This window comes from Heptranchias perlo, chromosome 29 (assembly GCF_035084215.1).
Source record: "Heptranchias perlo isolate sHepPer1 chromosome 29, sHepPer1.hap1, whole genome shotgun sequence".
Lineage (NCBI taxonomy): Eukaryota > Metazoa > Chordata > Chondrichthyes > Hexanchiformes > Hexanchidae > Heptranchias > Heptranchias perlo.
The window spans coordinates 6,299,366-6,317,243 of record NC_090353.1 but is presented as its reverse complement, the minus strand read 5'-3'; the positions used below and the strand labels follow the sequence as shown (position 1 = coordinate 6,317,243).

At 43.4% G+C, this 17,878-nt stretch overlaps 1 protein-coding gene across 8 annotated transcripts in view; it reads right to left on the bottom strand.

The window, feature by feature from the left end:
• The window catches only part of eps15l1a (epidermal growth factor receptor pathway substrate 15-like 1a), a 332,219-nt gene extending 316,906 nt beyond the window's left edge, over window positions 1-15,313 (bottom strand). For all 8 annotated transcript variants that reach the window (XR_010957886.1, XM_067968026.1, XM_067968036.1 and 5 more), the window contains exon 1: window positions 15,259-15,313. Coding sequence is in view for 7 of the 8 variants with exons in the window: in XM_067968026.1 (XP_067824127.1) it covers window positions 15,259-15,285 (27 nt within the window). In the remaining variant the exon portion in view is untranslated. The remainder of the gene's footprint in view (window positions 1-15,258) is intronic.
• Window positions 15,314-17,878: the final 2,565 nt, after the last annotated feature.

The following is a 17,878-nucleotide window of genomic DNA, read 5'->3' as shown; positions in this document are numbered from 1 at the left end:
ATGCCAAGAATGAATACAACAAAAGAGCCTGCAGGAGAGAGGGTAAAACATTGACTGAAAAGATCAGAAATAAATTTTTAAAACATACAGCAAATTTTGGAACATCCTCCTCTGTATCTCTTCATTGATTAGTTCTTGGGCTGCCAGAAATGCCCATGATAAGGTACAAATCCATACAGGCAAGGAAGACGCCAGGTTTGATCCCTACTTTGTGTTGAGTTAGTAAATCTCAGCTGGGACCGTGGCAGAGGACAAACTCCACCCAGAGGTTAAAAAAAAGCCCAGGTTCCAGCTTCTGATACCTATCCAGTCATCTCTACGACAAAATGAAAATAGAACCATTAAAGTGTACAGCACAGAAGAAAGCCATTCCGCCCATTGTGTCTGTGATAGCACTTTGCTGGAGCAATCCAAAACTAATCTCACTGCTCCACATAGACGCATCTTCCTTTGCTTCAACATGAAACAAAAATTTCATATACCCCCTTACTGAAATCCTAGCAACAACCTGTGAAGTTGCACTATGAAACTTAAGACAATCAACAAGTTAAAAGGAATTCAGTTATATGGCTAACTACAGATAACGCCAACATGCACAAACCATTCCCAAATCTCCCAACCTTGCCTAGTTTTCTGTATCCGTAGCCTGATGTAGCTTTTCCAACCCCCAATAGCCAGCTCATCAGCAGTACCAAAAGATGCCTTTAGTTACTTTTTGGGACTCATTTTATCGAACAGTTTACAGACAGTAAAAAGTCAATTCAACCATGCTCAAAAACAGTCTTATCTGAAAAGCTATCAATAGCAATGTTCCAATATTATAGCTCACAATATCTCACATTCAAAATCCATTGGATTGTTAGCTTTTGGAGGCTTATAGGCTAGAAACATGTGAATTTAGAAAATCATGAGAATTTAGTCAAAGGGCTAAAAAGATAGCACAAAATTAATCAATATGCAATATAATATGAAAAGGAAAATCAAATTAGTCTGATAAAACAAATGTATATAGAAAGTGGAGCTCAAGCTCCATAATAATCCTAACTATCCACGTATTACTCTGCGGTTTAGAAGATAAAAGCTCAGAGCGTCACCAGAGGTCTGACTCATCATGGCTAACTCAAATCGTACTTGTACGACGTAGAGGCAAAATGCGCCTCCTAATGCTGCACAACTCAGACACTTAATGTAAGACAATTCAACTCCTCAACCAAATTGTCATCTATATCGGTATACTGGCATAACAATGGGGATCAATTATCGTATGTGTGGGTTCTTCCTATAGAGTTACGTGAATTCCAATCTGATAAAACTTTGCAATGAAATGAAAATATGTATGTCCCAGGTTCAATCTCTTGTCCGTACTGAACTAATTCAAAGCCATGTCAATAGTAGCGGTGTTACGAATGGCCTCTGCACCCCTTGGTGAGGGAGGGGAAAAGTCAACCAGGGTTCTCGCTCCTGCTCACTATCCAGTAACCTCTGCGGGAAAGCTGTGCGTGCATTTTAGGGGCGATCTGGAGCTGGCTTGGCTACGATGCTTCTAATGGTCAAATATCCTGCCAACACTCACCGTGAAGGCAAGGTACTGGAGGGAGACCAGTGATAGTGGTGCAGTATCATGCTGGGAGTCAGCATTGTACAGAGGAGGAAGGGGAATAAAATAAAACTTTATTTGCTATAATGGGAGCTTCCATTCTTTTGCATTTTTAGACATTACTCATTTTTAGTCCCATCAGGGTGGTCTACTCAAGAATCTGCCAAGAACAGAAAGTTAAACAAAATTATTTAGTGGGCCAGTGCAATTTCAAAGCTCCGAAGACCACAACGAAACCCGGTAAATTGCTCAGAATTCACGATGCTCTTAATTGATCTCTACTGTAACCTCCACCAGCCCAACATCCCCTACACTCACCCAGCAAACTCTCCATCCCTCTGACTCACACCATCCCTTCAGCCATCTAGGTCCCTCTTCTGAAATTCACTCTCTAAATTTCTAACTCCCTCCCCTTCTTTAAGACCCTCCTTAAAACCCACCTCTAAGTCATGCTCCTAATCTCTTCTTTGGCTTGGCAACTATTTTCTTCGTAACTCTGTGAAGTGACATTTTTTTTTAAATTTTGTTGAAATTACAGATAAAATCACATTTCTTATTTAATTGCACATCAGCTGCACTTTGCAAGCAAGATTCCAATTCCAAACACAGTCCCTACTTTCACACAGGAAAAATAGCACAAGTGCAAGGTTAAGATCCTGCTATTTAATCAAATTAAACACCAAAAGTAGTAGACTACGAAGGAGGGAACTGTTATTCAGCCTCAGGGATTCTACTAACATTCACAAACTGTGAGCTTGCAACTTCAACAGAACCTCTTGATTAAATTCGTCCCCTTACTCCCTCCACAGCACACAGCAGCCTATAATTACAATACCCTTGTAAAAGACTAGACTTTATGTCCAAATCGCCTCCATACACTTGCTCCAGTGTTTATTACCCACACTGCGTTAATCTGTAAGGAACAATCTCCTTCTGCAAAGTGCAAATATAAAACATCTTTTGTGGCTGTTTTTCTTTGACTCCTACTGTGTTGAACAAACAGGAACTGCCAAAGGTCATCACGACAAATGCAATAACTAAAGCTTTAATAGTTAAAATGAGTCAGGCACTGGCTGGGATTCTGTCGTGGAGGAAGCTTCTTGTCTCTTTAAGGTCAATGACCTTGACAGAATTCACGTACCAATACCATAAGTTAGTTTACTAGTGACTTGAACACGCAAACACATGTAATCCTTCCTATACCATAAGTTAGTTTATTAGTGACTTGAATGCAAACACACGTAATCCTCAAAGCTGAGCATTTTGCCTGGAAGTGTTGACTGCTCAGAACAATATCTTAAGAACTGAGTCATAAAGAATGTGGCAGGTTACTGAAAGTGCAGGAGCCAACTGCAATAGCAGCAAAACAAACATGAAGGGCCATGAACCTCCATACAGTGACCTTCTTATCGCAGTCACATTGTCAGATAAAAGGCTCCAAACACAGGTACATACACTCCCTTACTGAAACTTTGGGACATGTCAGAGGTCTGAGAGCAAGTTATCTTATCGTCTAATCTTCCCCCTCTGACAGGGCAAGGTGCTGAAGGATAGATAAATGAAACGAGAAAAGCCAACAGCAACCAGATGAAATTTAAGCATCAAATTCTACGAATATTAACCAAAATTAGGATAAGTCAGATTCACAAGCCAGAACCAGATCATAGTCAGGACTGGTGTAAACTACCAGCACTGTACTGAAGGATTCCATTACAACGCTATTTGTCGTGCATATAAATATTCTCATCAAGTAGACACTAGTCTCTCAAATCAGTAACCTGTGATACTTTGAATGTGGTAAATCAGTTCATGTAAAGCCTATAGAGGTGGCTAACAAATGTACGTTCTTCTTAAATAAGAAACACTACCAGTGTCCCAGCTCCTTTTTACAAAATTTACTCTTTCATAATGCCTCAATTTTCTTGACTCTGAAGTTCAAAAACAGAACTGTTTGCATCAGGACACTTGTTGCCTTTTTAAACCAACTCTACATCACAGAGTGCAATGTACTGTATATAGGAGTTTAGGAGTTAGGAAAACAGGTCTTTTCAAATCACAGAAAGCGTGCCAGCTATTTGCACTAATTACATCCATCTGCTTTCATCACATTTCATCGCCAAGAAATTAAAGGAATACTCAGCTACGATGACCAAAATAGTATCAATAGAACCCAGCTCAAAAGTGAAGGGAATTGACTTACTCCTGGATCAGTGCATAAAAGTGATCAAATATTAGGGGATAAGTTTTTAAAAATTAGAAAGTTAGAGGTAAGCCGGCAAGTCAGGTGGAACTTTTCCAACAATAGGCAATAGAATTGTGAAAAAAAGTTATCAGGAAAGCCAGAGAGAGGATTGAAATATTTTGTAAAAATGTGGGGTTTACCCATGAAAAAAGCTTGTTGGGCTTCATGACTTTTTTCCAAGCTCCTAAATTTCTTATAACACAAGAATTTTTAGGTCCGACAAAGGGACTGACTCAACTTGGTACAAAAAAAAGCTGCTGAGGCCTGTAATCCAAAGAAAAGGCCAGATTCTGAAGATGTATCATTCAAAAATGGCTGGGACAACAAATATGAACTGATGGGAACACTGGAAGGGTAGACAGTGACACACATAGCTCAATGACATCAAGGACGATAAACCAGACTGTACAATTAGCTTGGGTCAAGGGATATTAGCCATCAACCTCCTGATTGGAAACTGCACTTGGAGAACTGTGGGAAGCACCGAATGCTTCCTCACAACGAGGAAGATCAGATATGCATTCGCCCCAAGTCACTTTTGATCATCTCCTACAAGTACTGCTCAGAATGGAACTGGAAAGGCATCTCTGATCCATCCCCTTGGCTAAAGAAAGTGCACTGTACAACACACCATGAAGAGGGAAGAAAATCAGAACTACTGCTGAAATGCATACTAGTGATTGAGGGTTTGAGAGTGATATGTACTGGCGGGGCACGACATTAAAATAAACCTGAATTAGAGATGTTGCTCGAGATATTTTGAATCGCATTATGTTTAAGTAGGTTTTTGTGTTGTTCAGATATTAGTCATTTCCATTTCTGCACAGCACTGTAATAAATTGGATAGCCCGGTGGTGAAGGGTAGAATACTAGTGCCTGGTCTTCAGTTGTTTCCAAGCTTTTATTCAGAGATCCACACAGCGCACCTCCTAGATAAGCTCTCATAAATGGATACAAGAGTCCTCCCAATTGATACATACCACCTGAATACAATTAAATGTCACAGTAAAACCAAATTCATTCAGACATATTTTCTCTGTAACTTGGGACAGCCCCCACTGATTCTTATCAATTTCGGAAATCAGCCATTCAAATACAGCAAAAGAGTGCCTTAAATACGAATAGTTGCTTTAAGCGCTAATGTTAACTACCCAAATAAACTGCCGCCTAGCACAGTGAATACAGATTCAGTTATATAGAACTTACAGCACAGAAACAGGCCATTCGGCCCAACTGGTCTATGCGGTGTTTATGCTCCACACGAGCCTCCTCTTGCCTTACTTCATCTCACTCTATCATATCCATCTATTCCTTCCTCCCTCTTGTATTTATCTAGCTCCCCCTTAATGCATCTATGCTACATTGGAGTTGATGCAATGAAAAGGGACAGGCAGATTCCTGATTCAGCAGGGCTATGGAGTTTATGTAGAAAAGAGAAAAGTTCAGGTCCCAATAGAGAAATTGGGTCAGAAGCTGAGCTGCACAAGTGGAAAGGCCTTTTCTAGTTCTTACATTGTTATGTCCTTGTGAATGACATGAAATTAAACAAGTTTGGAGTCAATTGCCCAGCAAATAAACTAATCACAATTAAATCTGATTCAAGCGCAACATCTGCTGTAGAAAATGCACTCAAGCGTATCAAATGCTTTTACAACACTGTACTTGTCCATGTTGGCTGTCTTGGATCAGATTTTCCACTGATTAACTTCACAACAGCTTGATATGTAACTTTCCTGACATTGTTCTTCCAACACAATTCTAATGATTGACTGCACATTTGCTTTTTGATTATTGTTCCACCGCCTGCCCCCACAAGCCTCTACACACTCCACCCAACTGGAACACCAAGGTGCTCCAGGCCATTGCATCTACCAATGCTGCTCTCCCATCAGCGCTGCTAGAAAAGTAATGTCCTTGCTCTGTTCACTCCTCAACCAATTTCAGCAAAAAGTTGAGGATGCAGAATTACTCAAGCTTTATAGTGATTCTCCAGCTTTTTTTTTTGTTTGTTTTTGAAGGAATTTGTTGGATGTTAGGTGGTTCTCACTTTCCCAGAGAATAATAGACCTGTGAAATAGGTTGCCAGCTCATGCGATGAATGCTGATTCACTGAATTCTTTCAAGCAAGAGCTAGGCCTGTTTCTACCTGGGGCGGAGATCACCTTGTGCAAGAGGTAGGTATCTTATAACACAAATCAGGGCCAATGTGAGCTCCTGGACTAGTTTTAATCGCCGAAAGGGGCCAGACGGGTATTTTCCAATTTTCTTTTTCCCTAATTATCCTGTTTTTTTTTTAATTTGTTCTTTTTTTGCCTCTCCCAAGAGATTAAATGGTCGGTGGGTAGTGTATGTATTGTGATGCGTAAGGCATCACAACAGTGTAGGACAGGCTGGATGGACCAGTGTTTCTTCCTGTCCATCATTTTCGTATGTTCGCATAGTTATTGATGAATATAATCGGTTCTAATTGCATTCTACATGTCTCAAATACAACCTAGATGTCAAAAATTAAGCACAAATCACATTATTGATTCAAATCACAATCAGAGGCAGAGGTGCGAAGTCATGAATATTCGGCTCCAGGACATGACTGCTAGAATATTTATATCATAGACACTGGAGTTAGCAATGTAGCGTTGCAGGGTCTGGTTTCTACCATTAGAAGGCCTATATGATCACAATATAGTTCAATAGGGACAAAAATAGGTCCTGCATCATATAAATTTATTCCACTCATCCTGAGAGCTTGAAATGGATAAATTCTGTAGGGTAGAATTTCAAACAAGATTCAGGACCAGAGAACCATCATCTGTTATCCATATATGTTTCTCCATCAGCGTCAACGTCCTGCCTAACACCATTCGGATCACCATGAACACAAGAGACTGCATCAGTTCAAGTAGGCGGCCCACTGCCACCTTCTCAGGGCAACTAGGGATGGGCACTAAACACTGGCCTTGCCAGCATCGGCCACATCCCGAGAACAAATAAAAAAAACACACCATACGCAGTCAGTTACGGCGTAACATTGGCAAACAAAAACCTCTATGAACAAGTCAGATGTTCGCTTGGGGAAATATGAGCAAACAGGAAAACATTATGACTGCATCATTAGTGGCAGGTTTTGAAGAGTTATTTCTGCAAAGATTTATCAGATCATTGTGATTCAAAAGAATACGGAAATAATCTAGAAGTGACAAAGAATGCATGATTTCTTCCTCCTCGGCCCATGAACACAACAGATCCATATCTATCCCCAATGAACCCAAAACAAATTATACCACATAGACCTCAACCACTTGAAAACAAAACAAACTTAGCAACTGGGAAAAACACTTCCCAGATGGCCAGTTTGCAATCTCAATTAGATTATCAGAGAAAGGCCAAAAAGAAGACACTTTCCTACTTTTGGGCTGGAAGGAGGTAGACAGGGCTTAAGAACACCGTCAGAGAACCGGGGCCAGAGGGTTTGTTTTTGCCTTATCTGACAGCAAATGGCACACGATGCTGAGAATCCCAAAGAGAAGCAAAAGTAAAATCTTAGTATGGTAGCAAATATACAGTACCATAAGCCAAAACCTGGCCGCAGACCCACATGGATCCTTCATACATTAGTGAGACATAAAAATTTGCCCATCTGTATCAATTGGCCTGTGTCAAATGACGTGTGTTAAAGAATTGGTTTGAAAACATGCCTCAGGGTTGGCAATACAAAACAACATTTCGGCCTCCATACTGGCAGCTTAAGGAGCCTTTTCACACACATGTATTTTCCTCCTCTCAAAGACAGAGGTGTGTGCTTTAGATGTGTCTCAGGCACCAGCATCCGTCCCAAAATAAATGTCCATTCCTAGACACCAAGCAGTGACCAGCTGTCTGATCATGGTCTGTATCACTCGGCAACAGGCTGGCTTTACCAACTGAGCTAACCAGGAGAGCCACCAACAGTGTAAAACCACCCAAAACGGCCACACCATAAGTAGAACACTAACGGATGACAATCCCCTTTTTCGCTCCGCTGGCACACACAGGATCCATATAAAATCCACGTTCTAACGCAGAGGGGAAGTAAACAATTCATGCTCAAAATACACAGGGTCATGCTGTACTTGGACAAAATAATAAAACGGAGCAACACCAGCACAAAGTGATACCAACAAAGGTGCAAAATCTCCTGAAAAATAGCATGCATTTTAAACCTAACTCCGAAATCAACACACAACACAAAGGCCAGAAATACCTTTAGAATGAACACGAGCAACCAGTTATCAAACAGTAATTAAATACAGTAGCTCTGATAACCCATGTAACAAGGTGTCCCAAGGTGGAACAATGGACACTAAGCAGAAGTTAAAGCAGGTAACCAAAAGCACTGCCAATGGGGCAAGTATGAAGAAATGGGGAAAGTAGTTGCAAGGCAGAAGTCTAGGAAGAGAGCTGCAAAACTCAGGGGTGGGAGGACCTGAACACTCTTCACTGATAGGGGAGGGAGATGCTTAGTAGACCAGAGTTAGAGGAGTAGGCGGCACTTTGAGGGACATAGAGCTGGAGAAGTAGAGGGCAGCAAGGGCACAGGGATTTTGAAATCGATACAGTAGTGAACAGTGGAGATTGTTGAAGTTGGGTACATGGGATAGAATTCCCAGTTCTAGGGCATGGAAGGAGAAAATGTAATTTCATCCATCAAACCCACTCTATCCATATACCATGTACAATCTACCCTTGTCATCTACCTATCATCTCTCTCTCCAAAGCAAAAGTTCTACAAAATACTCCCTAATCCTCAAAGTCAATCAAAATACTAGAATATTTATCCATCCCCACGATTTAGTCCTGGCCTGCTGCCCTCTACAGACAACAATTACCCCCATCACCACATGACACCATCCCCACTCCATCCTGGTGTCAACATAATAGGGACCATTGAGCCCATTTTGTTTTATTCATTCATGGGAAGTGGGCGTCACTGGCGAGGCCAGCATTTATTGCCCATCCCTAATTGCTCTAGAGAAGGTGGTGGTGGTGGTGAGCCGCCTTCTTGAATCGCTACAGTCCGTGTGGTGAAGGTTCTCCCACAGTGCTGTTAGGATGGGAGTTCCAGGATTTTGACCCAGCGACGATGAAGGAACGGCGATATATTTCCAAGTCGGGACGGTGTGTGACTCGGAGGGCAACGTGTAGGTGGTGTTGTTCCCACGTGCCCGCTGCTTTGTCCTTCTAGGTAGTAGAGGTCGCAGGTTTTGGAGGTGCTGTCGAAGAAGCCTTGGCGAGTTGCTGCAGTGCATCCTGTAGATGGTACACACTGCAGCTACTGTGCACCGGTGAAGGGAGTGAACGTTTAGGGTGGTGGATGGGGTGCCAATCAAGCAGGCTGCTTTGTCCTGGATGGTGTTGAGCTTCTTGAGTGTTGTTGGAGCTGCACTCATCCAGGCAAGTGGAGAGTATTCCATCACCCTCCTGACTTGTGCCTTGTAGTTGGTGGAAAGACTTTGAGGAGTCAGGTGGTGAGTCACTCGTCACAGAATACCCAGCCTGCTCTTGTAGCCACAGTATTTATATGGCTGGTCCAGTTAAGTTTCTGGTCAATGATGACTCCCAGGATGTTGATGGTGGGGGATTCAGCGATGGGAATGCCGTTGAATGTCAAGGGGAGGTGGTTAGACTCTCTCTTGTTGGAGATGGTCATTACCTGGCAATTGTCTGGCACGAATGTTACTTGCCACTTATCAGCCCAAGCCTGGATGTTGTCCAGGTCTTGCTGCATGTGGGCACGGACTGCTTCATTATCTGAGGGGTTGCGAATGGAATTGAACACTGTGCAATCATCAGCGAACATCCCCATTTCTGACCTTATGATGGAGGGAAAGTCATTGATGAAGCAGCTGAAGATGGTTGGGCCTAGGACACTGACCTGAGGAACACCTGCAGCAATGTCCTGGGGCTGAGATGATTGGCCTCCAACAACCACTACCATCTTCCTTTGTGCGAGGTATGACTCCAGCCACTGGAGAGTTTTCCCCCTGATTCCCATTCACTTCAATTTTACTAGGGCTCCTTGGTGCCACACTTGGTCAAATGCTGCCTTGATGTCAAGGACAGTCACTCTCACCTGACCTCTAGAATTCAGCTCTTTTCTCCATGTTTGGACCAAGGCTGTAATGAGGTCTGGAGCCGAGTGGTCCTGGCGGAACCCAAACTGAGCATCAGTGAGCAGGTTATTGGTGAGTAAGTGCCGCTTGATAGCACTGTCGACGACACCTTCCATCACTTTGCTGATGATTGAGAGTAGACTGATGGGGCGGTAATTGGCCGGATTGTATTTGTCCTGCTTTTTGCGGACAGGACATACCTGGGCAATTTTCCACATTGTCGGGTAGATGCCAATGTTGTAGCTATACTGGAACAGCTTGGCTAGAGGCGCAGCTGTAGTCTTCAGCACTACAGCCGGGATGTTGTCAGGGCCCATAGCCTTTGCAGTATTTCTGATCATAAACGTGAAATAGAACCCAACCCCACCCCGCAATTAAATAATTGTCTTAAACTCACTTTTTTTTAAATCTCAGACGTTTATAAAACAATTTGGGGCTCGGTGATGACAAGAGGCAGCACCTGGTGGACTACTGAACACAAGAGACAAGGAAGGTCCCAGATTCAGTTCCTAGTCTGTCGCTGATCCTAGTCTCAGCAATACAGGTGCAAACATCATCCCTAGATTAGGAAGAGAGGGAAAAAAGCCAGAGTTTCCACTCCTCGGCACTACCAAGCGACCGTGGTGTGCACATGTACGCTTCAGGTGAAGATAGGACCAGGCTTAGCTGTGATGCCTCCAAACAGCCAGCTGACACTCGCTGTCTATACTTAAGAATAGCTACCCTGGCAGGAGTCAAAGCATTCAGGAGAGATGAAGGGGAGGCAATAATCATGATTCTTTTCTCAGTTATTTTTCTTTCCTTCTTTACCTCCCAAATCACCAGGGACTGAGCAACCTGCTCCCAGGCCTCTCTCTGCCAGTGCTGGTCCGATTCATTAGAATCCTTTACACCTTTGTTCCTCGCTCTCTCTCCTTTAAGGCAGCCTACCTTTCAACAGTCAAGAGCTGAAAAATAAACCGTACACTGACAGAGAGAACTGTTAAGTGCAGTGGAGTATACTTACTCTACAAATATACCATCTAAAATGTGAATTTTAACATGCTTTGCACCTTTATTCCTCGCTCGCTCTCCTTTAAGTTCCCTGAATGTCTGTTTTACATTGTGTTTCATATTCCTCTCAATTCTTCTCGCACTGTCTCATTTTCTCCCTTTCATTAATTTTCTCTCTCTTCCCTCTTTATTTGAAAATGTGCATTATACTCTGCAATACAATACAGTAAATTTCTAAAATGTTACCTCATGCTCACTTCACTAATGGCAGGTTGATACTCAAGACTTCTAGGATTGTACTTCACGTAGGTATGGCAAAATTATAAATGAGAATAATTCTTAAAACAGATTATTAGGAAAGTCAGGGAAAGATTCGACTGCTAAGTAAACATATTTTCACCTCCATTACTGAGTAACTAATCATATGAAGAAAGGGTTTCCCCCCATTCTTGCTTGGTTGTAATATTTTCTGCGGTTTGTAGTAGTTCCTCAGTAGTAACAGAATGGAATCATTTTCAACATTTAATTATTTAACTGAATTTATGATCTTTTTTAAGTTCAGCACAAAATGAACTAGAAGCTGCTGTGCCCTCACATTTGGGGGTCTTTGACTGCTTTAACTACCCTGTCCCTGCATGATGCAAATTGCATTCTTCGATTTTCTGCACCTCTCACATCAGGACTGAATGCATGAGCCAGGTAGCTAAAAAAAACTTGCATTTAATAAAGTAAAATGTCCCATGGCACTCTGCAGTTATCAGACACCGAGCCACAGAGATATTAGGACAGGGCACCAAAAGGTTGGTCAAAGAGATAGATTTTAAGGGGTGACTTAAAGAAGGAGAGGCAGTGAGACTTAAGGAGGGAATTCCAGAGATTAGGGCTTAGGCAGCTGAAGGCCGCCAATGGTGGAGCGAAGGAAATCTGAGATGCACAAGAGGCCAGAATTGGAGGAGTGCAGAGATCTGGGAGGGTTGTAGGGCTGGAGGAGGTTACAGAGTTGGGAGGGGCGAGGCCATAATGGATTTGAACACAAGGATGAAAATTTTAAAATTGAGACGTTGTCGGACCGGGAGCCAATGTAGATCAGCAAGTACAGGGGTGATAGATGAGCAGGACTTGGTGCGAGTTAGGATACTGGCAGCAGACAATAAAGCAACCAACGAGCCACATTTCAGCCACAAAAGAGATGCGTATAGCTCACACTACGTCCACTGCCCACCTCTACACTAGGAAGTGCGTGTGTATGAAGCCCCTTCCCTATAAAGGGGCACTCAGCCTCTGCACAATGCCCAATGACTGCAATAGGGCACCAGTACTCCAACACAGCATCACTGTACGATTCAGCAGTATTTGCACCCTTCAAGTACCAAGTAGCTGGACATATGAAGAACCATAGTCATCAAGTGACATGGGACCTGAAGATATACTGCATCGATGGCCTGGTACCATGTTACTACAAGATTTTCTCAGCCAATGAAAATCAGACAATTATATACTTCACTCACCACAGAAAGTTCAATACATCAAGAGGATGCATATCCCATGTGAAACCTTTGATTAAATCACCAGCTCCAAAACAACTTAAAGTAAAAGTAGCCACATTTGTGAACAGACACATGTGAAACCATGTCTAGCACTTCCAAATGTCAAAAACTCACCCAAAAGTCAAGTTTCACTGATCGTGGCAGGCAAGAGCCAAAAGATGCATCGATTTGACTCCAATTTGCTGCTATAAACTGAATACAATTAACTTCCAATGAGTACTCCTAAAACCAGTGCCCTAAGCCAGCAAACTCTTACCCACAGTGCAGGTTATACCAGCTTCCGTATTACTAGCAATATTTGTGCCAGAGGAAAGAATGTTACACATTGGGAGAGAGATAACTGTGAAATCATTCCTAAGTAAACTGCTCTTTCTGCCCACAACTTGCCTTCTCACTGGGATTGCTAGCTGCAGCTTAATCGGGTTTTAATGCTGAAACTTTCTGACGAGTTAACTAAGCTTTATCAAAACTGGCTACTTCTCAAATGTCATATCCAACACCAAACAGATTCTGAGAGAAAAAACACAGGATGCATGTACTGTATTGGTATGAAGTGCTACCAATGCTCAGTATTGTCCATTTATGGCAATGTAAATATTACGGACTCAAAACTCCACCTCTCACATATGTGTGCACAAGACACTGATAAAGTACATTCCACTCTCATCGTAACACAGTCCTTCAGATCAAGCATGTCAAATTTTGAATGCCTCAAAACCTTGCTCACAACATAAATTAGGAGCCAAGCCCTAGCAGTCTTACATTAAAGACCTTGGAACTGAGAGAACTTACAAGGTGGTAAATATGCTATTTTGTTTTTACCAGAGATGAGAAAGATTGCACCACACCTGAAGTAATGCTCGCTGTCAGGGAACAGGTATGTCGCTGTCAGGGAACAGGTATGTCACTGTCAGGGAACAGGTACGCAACACAGATAAGTCACTATTATATTTTTTCACCCAGTTAGCATCAGAGAGCACAGCAGGCTTAACTCAGAACCCTACATTTCACATAAATATTCAATTCACAACACTTTCATCTTAAAAATGAAATATCACTTTGACAATATCTAAATCGCAGCTGGAGAGAGAAAACAACCAGTCGTTGTGGCAAGCTCAAAAGCTCATGTACCAGAGTTGCCTCCAGCACCTAGGGAATCAGTCTCCTACATGAATGTTTAGCCAAAGATCTAAAAACTTCACTTTTTTTATTGCCTGTCCTCTATAACATCTTATACAATCTACTAACTTTAGAGAAACCCATGCACATGATGCAGCAATATAAAGTACTGTCATCTATTATTAAATGATAACTGCCATCTAATTGCACAGTGAATCCTGCAAATCGAAATGTAACACTCAATGCATTCCTGTGCACAAGACTGCTCCCATCTCAAAAACCTATAAGACCAGAAAGAAGCTGTGTAGATTTATAGCATAATGCACTGATAGTGACTCCACAATACAAATGTTCTAATACCCTTTTACATAGGTCCCGTTTGCAGCAATGCTAAACCATCTTTAAGGTCTCCATCAGTGTGCACACATTTGAGATCACATCTTGCTACTAGCTTGAGCCCAATGCCAAATGTTCAGATATTTCTTATAAGCAGTACTTTCTCTATAATGCCTATATCCTCACACTTGGTGTAAACTCCCTGTGTGTCTGATATTGAGCCAGGAAGTTCCCAAGCTGAGTTAACTTGAATCAGAGTAGTGGTGGAGCCACTAGAATTGATCCAAGCAAGAGAGGGGAAAACATTAGCCAAGGTTTCTGCTCCTCACCATTATCCAGTGACCCCTGCTGGTTGCTTGATATATATATGGATGACAGGCTCAGTTGTTATCCCCACCACTGTTAAATAGTCCAGCAATCACCAAAAAAGGATGAAGAAAGGCCACTTAGGAGGGGTACTTGAAGGGCTAACGGTGCCTATAAAGCCGTACTTCAGCAAGTTACCACCTTCAGGAGGAAAACCACAAGAGAACCAAATGAAAACAAAACCTTATGAGGCCCTAGATTGTGCTTTCTGGTCACATAATTATCTCAGCCAACTTCTGCTTCTTACAGTGCTCTATGGAATGAAAAACCAGGCATCACAACAGCGGGAAAACTCCAGTCTCAGTCTGAGGTAATGAGGTGGCAAAACACTTCTCAAATGGCCATCTTCTGGGCACACCAGCCCTGATCTCTGAGGAAGTACTAACACGGGAGGGGATGCCAAGATTCCGCCGGAAATGTACGTACACAACACTGATGTAAACACACTGGGTATAGCCACTGCAGACCCTCGGGGCCAGCCTGCGCCGGCCGCCGCTGGACATACCGAGCTGGTCGTAAACAAGCCGGCTGCAGATGGAGACCCCACGCTAATAAGGTGACAGCAAGCGGGGACGTGGTCGGTATTCACAGCCGAGCCTCTCCGCTGAGGGGGACCGGCCCGGGAACCTGCGCAGGGACTGCTGCCAGGCAGGGGAGTGAGTGTCTGTCAGCACTCCGCCACCCCCTGCCCCCCAGGTCCGAGAGCCTCTCGCCCACCTCCAGCCGCTCTGGGGCTCTCCAGCCGCGGCCTAGCTGCCTTTCAGTTCCCCGCTATGCTTCCTCACAGACAAGGCAAAGTCCTTGCATTCGAAGCCCGCTGTGGGCGCTAGGCCTCGGCGGACGGCGGGTGTCGCTTCCCGGCCTCTCCCCCTCAGTCCCTTTCCCGCCCCCTCGGATCGCTCTCAGTACCTGAGTGAGGGAGACAAGCGCCGCCATCTTCCCCGCGGAGCAGCAGCCGCGCACTGACCGCCAGTCAGCGCGCGCGCACGCACGGCACGGCACGGGCACGGGCACGGCAGCGCCAACACACCCACCCTCGCGGGGCCGCGCCGGGAACGAGCGGCGGGGTGCGCCGTGACGACATGATGTGCCGTCGCGTATCGGGAGCGTGACGTAACGCTCATTCACGGGGATTGGGGGGGGGGGGTGGTAAAGGAAGCGTCGTGACATCATAATGTCTGCGGGGCCGCGCACGCATGGAAGAATTGAGGCGTCTCCACGTGTTGGAAAGGCTGTAGTTAATGGAAGCTGACAGTATTGGGGAGGGTAGAGCAGGGTCAGCTCCATCACTCCAAATCCCATTCATAAAAGATTGGCATTTATACAGCGCCTTTCACGACCTCGGGACATCCCAAGGTGCTTTACAACCAATGAAGTTCTTTTAAAGTGTAGTCACTGTTGTGATGTAGGAAACGCAGATTATGCACAGCAAGATCCCGCAAACAGAATGTAATAATGACCAGATAATCAATTTTAGTAATGTTGGCTGAGGGATAAATATTGACTAGGATATCAGGGCTAACTCCCCTGCTCTTCTTTGAAATAGTGCCATGGGATCTGATAGTGCCGATGGACTCAGTTTAATATCTCATCCAAAAGACAGCACATTTGACAATGCAGCACTCCCTCAGTACAGCACTGAAGTGTCAGCCTAAATTATGTGCTCATATGTCTGGAGTGGGATATGAACCCTACAACCTTCTAATTCAAAGGCAAGAGTGCTACCAACTGAGCCACAAATTATCCAATATGATGTGAATTTATCCATTAGGAGCCTTCGCCCTCCAGCATTGCCCTGGAGTCTCCAGGAATTAAAAGACTAATCTCCAAGAACTATTGCTGTGAGCGATCCAGGAGAAAGATCATAGGGGCAATAAAAAATTGTGTTTTTAAAACATTTTCTTTGAACACTTATGCTTACTAGTTATAAAAATATTTGTCACGGGGGGGGAAAAGCCTGTTCGACTGACAGTCAAGAATCTCTTTCCGGCTCAACATACTTTAGTATGGAACCCTGCATGATATACACATGCTTGGTGTTAGCCCTACCCACATATATAATATTACATCAATCTACATTAAAGGTCATCTGCCAGACACAGACCCATTCCCACATCACATCCAGATCTGATTGTAATCTTTTGTTCTCAGCACAAATCCTTGTGTCATCCGTGACATGTAGAGAGTTCCCCAAACACCTTCATCCAGCTCATTAATATAGATAGTGAAGAGTAACGGTCCTAGCACCAATCCCTGCCAGTGTGTACTTGGAACCGGTCTCCACACAGAACCAGTACCATTAATAACAACCCTTTGCCTGTGAGATTGCAACCAATTCTTTATCCAACCCATGATCTTCTGTCCAATACATTAGCCTATTTTGTGGCACTTTGTCATAAGCTTTTTGAAAATCCAAGCATACAATGTCAACTGGGCTACCGTCATCCACCAACCTAATAACGTCCTCAAAAAATACAACCAGGTTGGTGAGACATGACCTACCTTTCCAGAAGCCATGTCTAATAACCCCTTCTCTGTCCAGGTGGTCATACAGTGTATCTCTAATGATCCCTTCTAGCAACTTAATGGACATATAATATCCCAGTTCTGCCTTGTTCCCCTTTTTGAATATTGCACCACATGGGCCTTCCTCCAGTCCGTGGGAACAATTCTTGTCCCTAGCGAGCTGTTAAATATATAAGCAAGGGGCTCACTGAGCACATCGGCATCTCCCATCTCTTTGAGCACACTTGGGTGGACATCATGAGGACATACAGCCCAACTGGTTGAGGCCATTTATTCTTTCCAGGATTATATTTGCATCCACTTTGACACTTACAACTTTTGTGCCAACTATAAATTGCATTAATGTCAACTGAGCATAGTGTACTAGAGTGAAGACTGGTGCAAATTAGCCATTTAAAACCTCTGCCATGTCCTAGGAGTTTGTCTGAATCCGCCCTGAGAAATCTTTTAACAGCCCTATGCAGTCCTTAATGGCCCTCTGAATCCTAACTTAGCTAAAAAAAACATTTTACTATTGCCACCGTAGTTATCACTATCTTCTCCAAAGTCTTTTTCGCTGCTCAGATAGCAGCTTTTGTAGCCTTTAGCTGAGCTAGATACCTATCTCTGTTCTCTTGAGAGTTATTTTCTTTTAGTCTGTAAAATTATTTTTGCTTATGTCTAACTTGTCCTTGTACATGACCAGTTAGCTACATTAGCTTTGTTCCACCATATGCCCTTCTTTTGACACTAGGGATATATGTGGCTTCCTTTGACATCAGAAAGTCTTAAAGGTATTCCATTTGTCTTCTGTGTTGGTAATTTCCCTGCCAAGTAGGATCACCCAATTGACCCGATTCAAATCCCCTACCGTTTTTCCAAATTTACTCCTCGTGAAGTCTGGAACGAGCATTAAGTTCTCAGCAAATTTGGCACTGAGGAAAGGAAACCTGTGAAGTTGACAATTCAGTCCAGTGGAAGGAGGTGATAGAGTTAGTGAGTGCCAACTCCAGCAACCCTCAAA